At 36.7% G+C, this 15562-nt stretch overlaps 1 protein-coding gene across 1 annotated transcript in view; it reads right to left on the reverse strand.

Moving 5' to 3' along the window:
- Positions 1-5928: 5928 nt before the first annotated feature.
- LOC149828470 (uncharacterized) overlaps positions 5929-15562 on the reverse strand; it is a 49348-nt gene continuing 39714 nt past the window's right edge. Inside the window, exons 4-5 of the mRNA XM_090016853.1 lie at positions 7176-7235; positions 5929-7097 (exon numbers count right to left, since the gene is read on the reverse strand). Of these exons, the coding sequence (XP_089872979.1) occupies positions 6081-7097; positions 7176-7235 (1077 nt within the window). The 3' untranslated portion in view covers positions 5929-6080. The remainder of the gene's footprint in view (positions 7098-7175; positions 7236-15562) is intronic.

The raw sequence follows: 15562 nt of genomic DNA on the forward strand, positions 1-15562 counted from the left end.
GAGACTTGAGCACGATATTCAAATCACAACCCTGAAGAGGCACACGCTAAGTCACGAAGCCTTGAGCAAAGTGTTCAACTCATAACCTTAAGGAGGCTCTTGTAATATATGCTAAGTCGTGGAGACTTGAGCATCGTTATTGCGAACTGTGACCCTAAGTGGTCAATGCATTTACTTGAATTAAATGGATGTGTGGATGATTGCTTGCTTACCAGACCATCAGTGGTTCTGACCCCATTTAATGAGGATTTCAGGTGTTGAACCTGCATTGCGATAGGCGGAGCAAGGCAGCATAAGTTCCAGGGTTTCTCTAGACAAGGTTTACTGCTTCATTTATTAAAACTAAGTATTGTTTTTTCAAGCAGTGATGTTTGTAATAAGCAAATGGTTTTGATAAATAGAACACCTTGGTAGCCAAGGAGTGCTTGGCCACATACCTGTAACTTGCCCGGAGTTTCTAAAACTGACGACTCAGGTATCGAATGTGGTTGCCAGACGACACTCATCACTTGCACATATTTACACTTATGCAATGTGGATGTATGGATATAAGTAATCGCTATTGTTTGAATTTTGACATATGTGCGAGAATATTGAGAACATGTCGTATGCACTCGCACTTTGGCACACCTTGACACTAGACTTGACTGTCGTTTGATTAACATCAAGTGTCCTACTTGGTTTTATGTGCTACCACGTTTATAGACTATGTTACACCTTGGTACTACACTGGTGCATGTCGCACACTACGCACTTAATGTATCCTGACAAAGGGTTGAGATAGAACACCACGTAGGGTATTGGCACTTTGGCCAGTGGATGTTATGGAACTCCACATGAGTGGTGTTGGGCGATGGTCCCATGTTCGTGAGTGAGCTCATGTGTTATAATACCCTTAAGAAAAAAAAGAAATGGTGTTGCATCGCCTTCACCGGCGATGTGCTCTTCTTAGCCGTGTGAGGCTCGAGCACGTGAATGAGTGGGCAAAGATCTTGATAGTGTGGTTTTGCATGGAACACGAGGCATGTGTGTGCCTAGATACCTCGGAAGGAGGTGTGTCTATTACCAGCCTAAGAAAGATAAACTGCTTTTTTTCTCATTCACAAAATGGTTCACCTTAGAGATGGTGGATGGTATAGCCCTGAGTGACCGGTCGATTTCACGACATGTTTTAAAGAGCAAAGGTGTCCTTTGACCTCTAGTCACTCAGAGTTAGGGAGGTTGAGGTGACCTATTAAGGTGCCTCAACTAATGCAGTAGTATGGATTACAATCATTTACCTATGTGTGGTTTTCTCTCGGCCATGGGCCACCCGCATGAGGTTTACTCGGTCTGTAGCTTCTCCAATTACCACTTTAGAAATTGAATAATAGACGTTGGGTGCATGTCTTACAGAATGCGAGGTTCTTTCGCGTACCCAAGGAGTAAGCAAGTAAAACATAACTACTAACCAATCACATGCTGACTTTGGCTTATTAGATATTTTTGCTTTGTACCTTAGAACTGTATAATGTGTTTTCGTTCTTTGTGCTTTTCTTGTTGTACGTATTGTAGATGTCTTACCTTGGTCACATATTTCTAACTATCTCATCATGATAAACATATCTTGTATGGTTATTTCTCTTAGTACTTACACTTATAGCATGTTGCACATGTAAGCTCACATGCACATACACTTTGGTTGCATGTTTCTAATTGTTCCATCATGTTACCCGTAGTTTTGTTATTTACTTTTGATTCATGTCATAACTGCTATCATGCTTTCTTAAAAATGGTATATTGTGAATGATTTATCTCACCACCTCGCAAGAGATCTAACCTCATTTTATGGGGATACAAGTGATGACTAGAGTAGTTGTGATGCGATGGTTGCATGGCGGGAGGTTTGGGACCCACACTTAGACTTGTGGTCTTGGCTTTTGGTTTTAAAGGAATTTTCTCTGGCTTTTTGGGAGACTTTGTATTTACGATGTATTCATGGTCTCATTTTGTAAAGGACTTTTATATAGTGACTTTTGGTAATTGTTATTATCTGTAACTCGTCCAAACTTCTAACCATTGTTTTCCTTTGTTTTTCGTTGCTTATTTAAAACCTTTCAAAAAAAATTAACTCTAAAAAATCTAAGGTTTTTCCTTGGTTGGGGTTTGGGGCATTACAAAGATAAGTATTATGAACATTATCAAGCGACTAGCATGCTTATGTAATTAAAATTAATATTCAATTGCAACAATGAACATTTTAGCAATTATAACAATGCGTAGAGATATACACCTTTAAACACAGAGTTAATGCAAAATAGTGAGTGATCTCATTGTGTAACAAGCATGCATCTAGATTCATAACTCAGTGTACTTAAGCAGTTAAGCTATTAAACAATTAGATAATTAAGCAATTGAGCAAGTAGCAATTTAAGCAATTGCCTACGACAGAAACCATCAAACTCATAAGTTAGTTGTTAATGCGTTAGTTTAATTGCATTGTCGTGGTTACCCCTTTGGGTATGCGAAGGAACCTCGCATTCTGCAAGAAATATCGTTGGCGTCTATTATTTCAACTTATATGAATGTGCAACCAGGAGGTTTATCTTAACTATGCTTATCTAGCAACATTCCCTCTTTTTGAGGTACTTAAGCCCATCTGGCTTTGTGTTCCTCACAAAGCAACACGAACAACATGATGAAGTCACACTCGTACATCGCGTGCTCTAGCACAACAAGCCAAGAGGAGCACTTCACCGGTGAAGGTGACATCATTATTCATCATTTAGGGGTGTATGACAATCTCAAACAAGTGAGCTCAACTCACGAGGTGGGGCGATCGTCCACACATAACTTGCCATAGAGTTTCAACATTCAATAAGTCTCAAAAGACAATTATACCCCTACAATATGCCTCAAGTCCTCTTTACATTTTTGGGATGAATCAAGTGTCGAGTGTATAGCATACGTCATGTGAAAACATGCACGAATCTAACTGCATATTATGAAAAGATAATAACTTTTACAACACTTGACAACGAACAAGCTCGATATAATAATTTTAACATAAAGCCTATGTTCTCACAGCATCTTCAAGATGAACTCGTTGTTGCTCCACATTCTCATACCAAATCTGCCAAATGAACAATTCTTCCAATTCTCACTTTTTTTTGGACCCTTTTATTTATTTTTGCGGGTCATGATGGTAAAAGTGGATGAACCCAAAACACTTGTGAAACTCCTGATGAATACCTCAAGGCACATTGCGAAAATCTGATAAGTGTTCTAGAAGTCTGTACCTTGCGAAATTCCAAAAAAAGTATTGCATGAGGTATTATGAAATTACAAAAAACTTGTGAAAGTCCATACATTTCAAATTTTCAAACGAGTATTGCAGGGGTATTGAAAATTTTCTTTTATTGTGAATTTTTGTTTTATATGAATGATGTTTTGTTTATTAACCCCTTATTTGCATCTACATGCCCTATTTTCACAACCCTAGAGTTCTTGTGATCCTCAACCCCTTATTTGCATCCAGATGCCATATGTGAATGTAATTTTAATAGAATGAATAAAAACTTTGATATCATTTTGGATGTAAAGTTCATTCATGGTTGTATTAAAAACCTTTATTATAATTTTACATGTAAGGTTTGTAGTAGTTATGTTATGTTTGTGGATGAATTTTAGTTGTAAATTTCAGTTTTGTTTGTATGTATTGTTAAATTGTTAAACACGTGGATTTGTTTTGTAATAGTGAAATTTAAAAAAAGTATTGCATGAATAGAAATTTTCCATATTTGAAAAGAAATTCGCATATATACGTGTGAATTTGTATAGAAAATCTGCATGTATTCGTGTGACTTGTTATTTCACAAAATGAAGTCACTCATGCATTGCATTCATTTTATTCTTTCACAAAATGAAGTCACTCGTACATTGCATTCATTTCATTCTTTCACAAAATGAAGTCGCTCATACATTGGATTAATTTCATTCTTTCACAAAATGAAGTTGCTCTTATATTACATTCATTTTATTCTTTTACAAAATGAAGTTGCTCATAAATTGCATTCTTTACATGCTTTAACAAAATAAAGTAATGCATACATTTTATTCTTTTAGAAAGTGAAGCCGCTCATACATTGCATTCATTTCATTCTTTTACAAAATAAAGTTACTCATGCATTTTGCATTTATTCTATTCTTTCACAAAATTAAATTGCTCATACATTGCATTCATTTTATTCTTTTACAAGAATGTTGCTTCTCACTGCCTTTTTTATAAGAAAACAGAGTATGTGCAAAGGTACCTTAATCTCTTCGGCCTCAAGAATGTCAAATAACACGGCATCTTTGATAAGGAGAAAATACAGTATATCATCATTGATTTTACATTATGTGTTGTTCTCCTAATTTTTCTTATCCCACCCATACCATGTAATCAAATGAATGTTGACTGTGAGATACGTCAACTCTACATCATCATCGTCCAACACATCTATTTGGCTATCATAGTTCGTTAGAGTGGATTCCTTCTACATTATCATCCTTCACGTTCTCTATGAAGAGAATGCAACACTCACAAATAACTTGCATACTTTTGTTTTCTATCCCACCCATACCATAAGATCTCATTGTGGATGTTTTTACCAAAAAAACTCACAATCGATTAAGTGTTGTCAATCTTTTCATGCTAATGCTTCTATTGAAAAAACCCATCGTCGATGAGTGTCTCGATCTTCTTGTCGTCGATGCTTTTACCAAAAAAACTCACAGTCAATAAAGAATTTTCGCAAAGCCTGAATGTCGCCGGAATGATTGAAGACCAAAAAAAACCTAGAGTTATGAAAATATGGCATAAGGATGCAAATAAAGGGTTGAAAAATGAAGCGTCATTTTATATAGAACGGAATTCGACAAGAAAAATGAATTTCACAATATCCCTGCAATACTCGTTTGTAATTTCGCAAGGTACAGACTTTTGCAACACTTAAAGGATTTTCGCATCGTCACGATTTTCGCTAGTGTTTTGGAATTTCATAATCTTTTTTGCAATATCGCAACCTCGTATGCGATTTTGTTGACAAGTTTCGTGGATTCATCCACTTTCAATATCGTGACTTGCGAAAATCAGAAATTCGTGACTGTGAGGCGTAAAAGCATCCAAAAAAAGTAAGAACCTGCAGAATTGTCCATTTGGCAGATTTGGTTAATTGTGTGGCATTTTGAAGAAGCATCATTTTGTTGTACAGTACCATCAATTTTTGAATTTTGAATCCTAAAGCTTCATTTTTATATATCCTATCCAGTTGTAACATGTTATATCCCGTGACCTGCATTATAATTCAAACCCATATAATTTTATCTATACGAGCTGACTTGAACCCAGCCAAGATGAAAACCCGCTTTTGATGCTTGACTTGTTTAAGCTAAACAAGCTACATGTGACTCAGCCCGTCAGCTACATAAACCAAACACGTTCACGATGAACCGAACCAAAATGAGCCACAAGCAGCTCGATTCACTGTCCAGCTTCATTACTGACAAAAAAAGGGGGGCAGTGACCAACAACGTTCTGCAAATCAGGACACCGATGCACTGCTGCCACGTTTACAAAGTGTCGGACTGTAATTTTTGCACAGAACTACGATCACACTAACATGTAGCAGAAAATGAGCCAAGTGTGAAAAAATCAAAAGCTCTGTCGACCCAGTGACACCACGTAAACAAAGTGGTAATCTATAATTTCGTGTGATTGGTACAACGAACCATGCACACATTTAACACATAGCAACAACATAACAGGACTTGTACAACCATGCTTAACGCAATCAGCTAAAACACAAGCTCCTCAACCAAAAGAACTGGTCTGGCCACCAACACATAAGCAGCAGAAAACTAATACCTTGAAATAGTGAAAGATTAGATAGTATTGCGCATGAATACTTAATCAAAATTAAAATGTATTAAAACAAACAGGCTATGCTTTGTATTTACAGATACAATTACAAAAACCAGAACGCCCCACAAATATCAAATCATATTACAGAATGGGCGATCAAGTCCATTAAAAGGTGAAAAGAGTACATGGCCTCATATCAACTCCATTTCTGACCAGCGTAAAACATATTCCCCGGCGATAAGCCACTGAAGTGGCATGGAGGAATAACCACCCCGTTTGCTTGAATCATCCCATGCGGTGAGCCCTGAAACCCATAAGGGGGTGCCCACATCTGGCCAGACGGCCATGGAGAGGGCATTGGTTGGCCTGGTATTGCACCTGCCATTTGCGGTGGCATGGACTGTGATGGCATTGGCAATGGTGCTAGGGGTGGTGGAGGCACTAGAGGTGGTGGTGGCAGCGGTGGCTGCTGTTGCTGCTGATACCCTTGCATCAACTGCTGTGCATTCGCTTGCGGTCCACAATCTGCTTGGGGCCGCCATTCAGGGATATCATCGTCATCATTCCAAGGTTGAAGCCCAACGCTAAAACCAGATATAGGCTGTGAATTTCTGGAGCTGGGGGTCATACGGTAATTACTGTCAATGCTACCCCTTTGCCCGTACTTGTGTACCAATTCTCTCATTTGTTCAGACGGACGAGGGGGAGCTCCCCTAGCCACAGCAGGGGCCATAGCAGAACCTGCCGGACCTTGAGACCCCCTAGAAAAGTCAAATTCTGGCAGGTCATCCACATCTCGGCTGGCCACCGCGGCTGGGCCAAAGCCAGGCGGTATATCATCAATGTCATCATCAGCAGTAGCAGGTGCAGAAGAGACAGCAACACCAGGAGTCACATTTTGAACATTGGTGGGGAGGTGCAAGCTGGGAGTTTCCTTCTCCTGCCTCCTTGAAGAGGAATGCTTCCTTGAAGTTAGTCTGTGGTGATTGTGTGAGGTTGATTTTGGTGATATGATTGTTACATGACTCTTTCTCCATACAACAATGCCAATCAAGCCTTCAACAGCATCTTTCAGTGGATCCAGGTACTCGTTTGGCACATGCCTTCTCAGCATTTCTATCATCTTTGAATGAGGCGGACACAAGTAGAGCTCCACGCCTGGTGCTGGTTCTGCAAAACCAACTCTTTCATCTTCAACATATGAGTCCGATACCTGTGCAAGTGAGGAATTCAGGAAACAAAACTTTTGGCCGGGAAAAGAGTAAGCAAAAATGAACGAAAAAACAATCACCTCTCGTAGTTCCAGCAAGCCATTTTCTGACGATCCTTCTTTCCAGCAGAACAATGCAACCTGACAAAAATGTTTATTTTAGCAGTAGCAACACAAAAAGAAAGAGAAATACCGAATTGTAAAAAAGTAATTCTGCTCATGTTTTGAGGCCATAGACCAGCAAGGGGAAATGCAGCCAGACAAAACTAGAAGAACCACCTATAGCTCATTTATGGGAAGCACCTGCAACTACAGTTGATTCAACTTTCTTACTGGAGCTCCGTTCCTACATATTTTTAGTGCCTATGTCCAACATTATTTTCACTGCAATCTTAATTTCATGTATTAAATCAGCTTGAATAGAACAACATGAATTCAAATCACTGACTACAAGTATCAATGGGGTCGAACCAAAACAAATGTTTCTTTAATTGAAAATTGTAACCCAATCTTAATTTCATGTATTAAATCAGCTTGAACAGAACAGCATGAATTCAAATCAATGACTACAAGTATCAATGGGGTCGAACCAAAACAAATGTTTTTTAGTTGGATAGAGAACGAGTAGTTGGTCCCCCTTCAGGAAAAAAAAACTAGCAGTTGACCACGTCGCTCATCCATGTAAAACTTAGATGTTACTAATGAATGACATTATGTATATTATGGTATGGAAGCATCAGTGTGAAGCCAACCACTAGTCCACCATGCTCATATCAATATTAGGGTGGGCAGAGAGTGGGAGTTTGTCACGAATGACAAAAATCGATCAATGACAAAGCAGTAGACACACCAATTCTCTAACCGTGCAAGCTTAATTGAAAAAAAAAACAAATATAAGCATCAGAATCCTTTCCAGATTCTTCCTTAATGATACATTCAATTGAGACTTTTCTAGAGCCATAGAAACTGCATACTTAGCTTTACACAGGGTCTCATAGGTGTAAAAAAGCCATGGCAGGAAGAAATGACAGGCAAGGGTTCAAGTAGATAACCAAAATCAAGTAACAAAGCCATTATTTTAAGATAAGGGTCTCATGCACTTGCTTTGTGAGTGGGAGATGGAGGCCCTCCCAACGACCAGACATCATTTGCAAAACAAAAAAAGTGCCCATGTGATGCAAGATCACACATTGAAGTATTTGATAAAATTGACTCTTGAATATTTGACTCTTTCAAGAGCACCCAAGTAATGACTTTTTTTAAAATTGTTTTTACTTTTGTGCAAAAGAGAAATTTAGAAACATTATCAAGATGATTTTCCCTTCTCAGAATATTGATATAGCTTTAGGAAGGAGAATATGGTTACATCTAGTTTAGCTAAAATACAGGCTTGCGGTTGATTAAGCCTCCCAACAGTTTAATTTTGTTCCTTACCTCAAATTGAATTTAAGTTTGATGCATTCGAAAACTAACATCATGAACTCCCATACATTTTTTAGGTGCAAAAATTAAAAACATCATTTTGGTGGTGATCACACATTGAAGTATTTGATAAAATTGACTCAAAGATTTGACTCTTTCAAAAGAGCACCCAAGTAATGACCTTTTTTTTAACTGATTTTACTTTTGTGCAAAAGAGAAATTTAGAAACATTATCAAGATGATTTTCCCTTCTCAGAATATTGGCATAGCTTTTGGAAGGAGAATATGGTCCATCTAGTTTAGCTAAAAGACAAGCTTGCTGTTGATTAAGCTTCCCGACAGAAAACTAACATCCTGAACTCCAATAATTTTTTTAGGTACAAAAATTAAAAACATCATTTTGGTGGTGAAGATTTCACATAAAGTCTATTGAAGCCCATTTAGGAGTTTGAATATCCTGCTTGAAGACAGCTATCAATGGATCTAGCTTCAGAAAAACACAAGTTGGTAACATTGGGGTGTCTAAAGAGATTCAAGATGTGGATGTCAATGGTAACCATGAACATGTCTCATGCAAGGAAAAAGGGGAATCAGATTTTGGTATCAAACTATTTTCACCCAACACAAGAAGAAAAAGATGAGAATGGGTTTTCTTCCCCTTAATGTTTCCCAATGTAGAGAATATCGTGAGAGGAATATATATATATATATATATATATATATAGGAAACTGTGTAGCTGCTTAATGCATAGGTGCTGAATCTGTGCTTAATTGTGCTGACCATCCATCGCGTGTTGGATGGTCAGCGCACAAAAAAACGAAAAAAAATTGCTAAAAAGCTTCAGAATGCAGAAAAAAAACATTTTAACAGCGCTTTTGAAGCGCTGCTAAAGGTCCCAGTTCGGCGCTCAAAACCGCCGTGAAAGGGTCACAAGGACGCGCGCAACATTAGAAATTTGTAACGCCGTGCACATCCTTGTGACCCTTTAGCGGCCGTTTTGAGCATCGCTAAGCGCTTTTCCGCTGGGACCTTTAGCACCGCTAAAAACCCTTTTTTGCATGTTTTGGCATTGTTTAGTGTTTTTTGATGCAATTTTTTTTTCGTGCTGACCATCCATCTACACGTGTGATGGACGGCGATTAAGCACGGGTTCAGCACCTATGCATTAAGCACCTACCCATCACTATATATATATATATATATATATATATATATATATATATATATATATATATATATATATACACACAAGATAAAAAATTATACAAAGAGGGATGGAACTGGAATAAGAACAAATACATAAGAAATAATTTGGTCTGAACCTAGATCTCATTTGGATCTAATCTAGACCCGAAACCAAGGTCACTTCTCAATATCCTCTGTCTCAAGTTGTACATGGTAATCACCATGGACAACTTGGAATTCAAATGCCAAAACTTTCACTTGGTTAGACCTTTAGTAAACAAATCAGTCAACTAATCTTCTGTTATGATAAACCTTGCCTCTAGCTATCGTCTTATATTTTTCTTCTAATAAATGTTGATCAATTTCTATATGTTTCATCCTACCATGATGCATAGGATTCAAAGAAATTTTGATGATCTACAAACTTTCTCATCTCGATTACATAGTGTCTTATCCATACTAGCTCGGAAGACGTTGCAGCCATGGCACATTATTGTGCCTCCGTACTCAATCATGCTATAACCTTTGTTTACGGTTGGACCAAGAAACCAAATTTTCACCCACAAAAACACAATAGCTTGAAAATAACCTTTCCTTTGGATCACCTGCCAAGTCTACATTTGAAAAGGTCATCACTGTAAGAATAGTTTCTCCCTACATTCTTTTCTTATAATGAAGCCCATCACCAAGAGCCCTTTAAATAGTGCAGAACTCTATTCACAACCTCCATGTAACATATTCAAAGTTGATGCATAAATTGGGGTACCTAATTCACAACATAGACTACATCTGGCTGAGTAAAAGTGAGATATTACATCATACCAACAATACTCTTGTATTTGGTGGAATCTTCACATAATTCCCCATCATTTACAATCTGTCATCCCAGTCTTCTGTAGAAGATCCAGAGTATCTTTATCCTGTGTTATGTTTCTATCAATTTCAACACCAAGGAAATATTTCAACTTACCAAGACCTTTCATTTTGAACCTTCTGCTTAATATATCTTTGATATGACTTAAAAAACTACCTATAACAATGATATCATCCGCACAAAACAAGCAACATTTTTGGATGATCAAAAAATGATCTAGAGATGATGTATTGAATCCACGCATTTGAATTTTTAAAGAAAATTTTTCAAACCAAGAACGAGAAACCTGCTTCAACCCATATATTGCTCTCTTCAACTTGCATACATATTCAGCTAGATTTCTTTCACTATATCCCTAACGTTGTTCCATATACACTTCTTTGAGCACTCCCTGAAGAAACACATTCTTCACATCTAATTGACCAAGCAACCAGACATGATCAACAACTAGGGACAATAAAACATGGATGGTTCTCATCTTTACAACAAGACTGAAGGTCTCATCGTAATCAAGACCGTGCTCCTAAATATAACATTTCGCTACCAAACACGTTTTATACCTTTCAACAGAAGCGCCAGGTTTATATTTAATTTTATAAACCTATTTTTATCCAACTATATTTGTATCAGGAGGCCATTTTACAATATCACAAGTTCCTCTGTATCAGCTTGATGATTTGTAAAATTGACTATCAACATTCTACTGCATATCTTCATTCTCAGACTGCTCTTTATTTCTTCTAGAATATATATCCCTCTTTGTACCTTGTCACTTCTGGTGCTGGCTGTCTCTTCTATTTACTGCTCTTGAATAACTCCTGCAGATTAAAATTCCATGTTAGGGCTAGGACTCAGAAAGAGTTGCTCACACTACAGTGCATAATATTCTGTTCTCTTTTTCTTTTCCATCACCAAAGCCTAAATCTTGGGGCTGGAAAGAATCTCATAAAAAATAACATTCCTTGATATACGAATGGACATGTTCTTAACATCATAACATCTGAAACATTTACGATTGTCAGCATATTCCACAAATTTTCATACATAAGCTCTTACATCAAATTTATTTTTTAACGACTTGTCAACATGAACATAACATAAGCAGCCATAAGCTCTCAAGTCTCAACACATCATAATCTGCATTTTTTCTGTATAAGCAATAATACTGTGATCTATTTCCCAAATTTTTGTATACGCAGCCTATTTATTATATAAACAACAGAATGAAAAGCCTCTATCTAGAAATGCATAGGAACATCACCAGCATGCATCATGGCCATCACACTTTCAACTATGTGGCGATGTTTCCAATCAGCAAAACCATTTTGGTGAGGAGTTCGGAGGCAAGATACTCTTTGATTGATCTCATTATTCTAGAGCATTGTCACATATCTCATTCAAGGTAATTTTTCAATGAGGGTTTTTATTAGAGAGATTTTTAAAAAATTGTTTTTCTCAAAAAAAATTAGGAGTTTAAAAAATTGAAAGAACATAAATAATAACAAAAAAATAAAAAAATAATAAGTTTTGCATTATTTTTTCTAAAAAATATAAACAAACAAGTTTTAAAATGTTTAAAAAATATAAAAGAAACAAAAAATAGGAAATATAAACTTAAAATATAAAAAATAAAGAGTTTTCCCAAAAATATTGTGATAATATCGATATATTTTAACTTCTAATTATACTTTAAAAATATAGCGAGAACTTCCCTATATTATCAGCTATCTTGAAATAGCCAATATAGGTGACACTACTCTGGAGATATTCAGTGAACTATTTCAAAGAGCACTCTTCCCACTATCACATTGAAAATTCAAAATGGAAACAGAAAATGGATTCTTTACAAGGGCATGAAGCATATCGAATATGTCAAACATTTCATGTTTGTGTTTCATAAAGTATATCCAAGTGAAACAAAAACAATCATCAATAAAAGAAACATAATATCGACTACCAAAAGAAGAAGGGATGGGTGCAGGACCCCATACATAAGAATGCACAATTTCAAAAATCTTCGAAGTTTTTTTATCTAAAGAATTAAAAGATAATACATGACTTTTAGACAATTGACAACCCAGACATATGACATTTTTTGTCTCATGACATAAACTTGACTTAGGAATCAAATTACTAGAAACAAGTGTTAAATTACATATTTTTTTTCTTTTTGTTTTTTTTATTTTTTTTTCTTTTTTGGACTTAGTCAACCTAAGTTGACTAAGTTCCCAACAACTAGATTTCTAGCTGTTGGATTGTTCCAATAGCTAGAAATCTAGCCGTTGGGAATGGTCTCTCTCTCTCTCTTTGGCTCTCTTAGCCCTCTCTCCTCTCCTCTCCTCTCTTGTGTATACATAGGGGACTTCCCCACCTTGTAAAGTATACATTTTGCATACTTGTGATGATTAATAAAATCTTATTATGTAAGCCTTATTGTGTGTACCCCTATGTAGGTTTTGTGAGTGTGTTCCTTAGAGAACACTTGTGTGTTGTTCACTTGATATTGGTGAGCATGGTAGTTCGTGATTGAAGGCTACTTGGTTCTTTATATGGTACCAGAGCTTGGTGATAAAGCTTGTTGGTGATTCAAATCCAAGTATATGTGATCGTGGTCGTGCATTTGAATGTGAGCTTTTTTTTTGTGCTTGCTTGGTGGTGTGTCTTCTCCAAATTTATGGTGGAGTGCTTCTCTCTCTCTCATCCCTTCTAAAAATGGATGACAAAGATAATGTCACCATAATGCCCACAATGATACTATGTTATGTGGGCTTCTATTATGAAGCATCACATACGAGGAAAAGGGTTGTGGGGATTAGTGGACGGATCTAATCTGAAGCCAAGACTAACTCTCATTAAGGTGAAAAATGAGAAAGAAGTATCTCTTTCCAATGAGGAGAGGATTAAAGATACAGCTATTTATGAGAAGTGAAAAGAGTGGAGAATAGGACATGCCAAGATTATGTAATGGCTTATAAATAGTGTGGATATTAAAAAATGGTATAGGCTTGCTAAATTTGATCATGCTAGCAAGGCTTGGGAATACCTTTAAAATATGTATTTCCTTATAGATATTGCACACGTGTGCAATTTCAAGATAAAGTTTTCACTATGACACAAGGGGACAAAAGCATTAGGGAACATTACAATGATTTGTCCTCCCTATGGGAAGAGTTGGCTCTTCTAGAGCCTAAGTGGCATTGTGCCGAAGATATTGAGCTTCACCAAAAACAAATAGATGTGGAGCATTTTTATCAATTCATTAATAGCTTGAGACCCGAATTTGAATCAACCAAATCGGCTATCCTTCGTAGGGAAAAAGTTCCCTCTATTATAAATACCATTAAGGAATTAAGTATGGAAGAAAGAAAATCGTTTTAAGAAACGTATCTCCAAGAATGAAGATGATTACATTTTGGTTGTCTCAAGGCCGAGAATATATTCTCGTACTTATATACCACCTCACTTAGAGAGACAAGGAAATGAATATAACAAAAGAAAAGTCATTTGTCATTGGTGTCATAAACCGGGGCATATTAAACCTATGTGTCCTAAGCTGAAAAGAAAGGAGGACAAAAACTACATAGAAAAAAAGGCGGCTACGGTTGAAACTGTTTGTAAATAGTGATATGTTTTCTAATATAAAAGAAGGCACGTCCCAGCAAGTTAGGAGTGCCCTATTTGCTTCCCTTTTTGCTTTTTTTTCTTCTTATTTCTTCTTGTGTGTAGGACACAAATTCAAGGGCCTCCAAAATATCATGGTATCAGAGCGGGTTCATCGATAGGTCCTCTAGATCAAATTGCATATTCCTTCTCTCATCTATTTCTATATTCAAATCGGTTTTTCCCTTTCTTTTATCATTTTTTCTTCTTCTTTTTCTTTATTCTTTCATCGATCGGGTCCATTCTCTCTGTGTCAGATCTTATCTGTTTTGGGTCAGATCTGATCAGCTCTAAACAGCAGATCAACCCAGTCAGATCTGTTGTTTCATGAAGAAATCAATCCAAATCTGTGATTTCTTTAAATCCACGTTATTTTGCATTCCTTTTGGTCTAACTTATTTTATTTCATTCAAATTCCTTTTTCTTGACCATAAGAGGATTTATTATGTCAGTTTGCTCAGACCAGATTTGTTGGGTCGTTCCCAAAGTCTATCTCAAGGTTTATATTCAATATCCTGTCCCTGTTATATAGATTCTTTCTTATTGCTTTCATAAATACTCTCTTCCCTCTAAATATCCAAGTTTTCTCAAATCCTTCAATCGTTTGTGCATTCAGACTTGTTAGATTTGATCTGCCTGCTCTGTGCTAATGTTTATAGCTTATCAGCCCAAAAAAAAGGGGTGCACGTATTTCGAGGCACATGCTCGTCGTTGGATGATGTCAGGGATATCAACTAGCAGTTTCTAATTCTGATCTGATTGCTTTACTTCATTAATTTTGTTCTTCTTTCATTTATCTATCTTTGTGTTTCGTTCTTCATCATGAATCCCTCTGCTCCTATTTCCTCTTCTTTTCTTCCACAACTTGTAACTGAAAAGTTGATGAAACCAACTTTATCACATGGAAAAAACAAATTATTTCATTCATATGCAGTCTTGATCTTATGGGCCATCTTGATGGATCTAAACTAGCCCCACCAGAATTTGTGCTTAAATCACAAGAGGATACAAAAGGAAAAGGCAAAGGGAATGTGGAAGATGCAATGGTTCTTATCAGAAATCCAGAGTACACTCCATGGTTCAAGAATGACCAGTCAGTTGTTGCATTCATTATGGCAATGTTATCCAAGCAGGTTCTTCTTCACACTCCCACTGGTGTGGCAACATATGAGTCATGGGATATGCACAAATGGTATGAACATATATTTCTCGTTAAGATCTACTATCTTAAATCAGAATTTGGTTCTTTGGAAAGAAGAAATGGGAACGTTGTGGATTTTCTTGATAAAGTGAAGCACATTGCTAATCAGTTAGCTGTCATTGCAA

This window comes from Nuphar pumila, chromosome 9 (assembly GCF_984573655.1).
Source record: "Nuphar pumila chromosome 9, dmNupPumi1.hap1.1, whole genome shotgun sequence".
NCBI classification, from domain to species: Eukaryota; Viridiplantae; Streptophyta; class Magnoliopsida; order Nymphaeales; family Nymphaeaceae; genus Nuphar; species Nuphar pumila.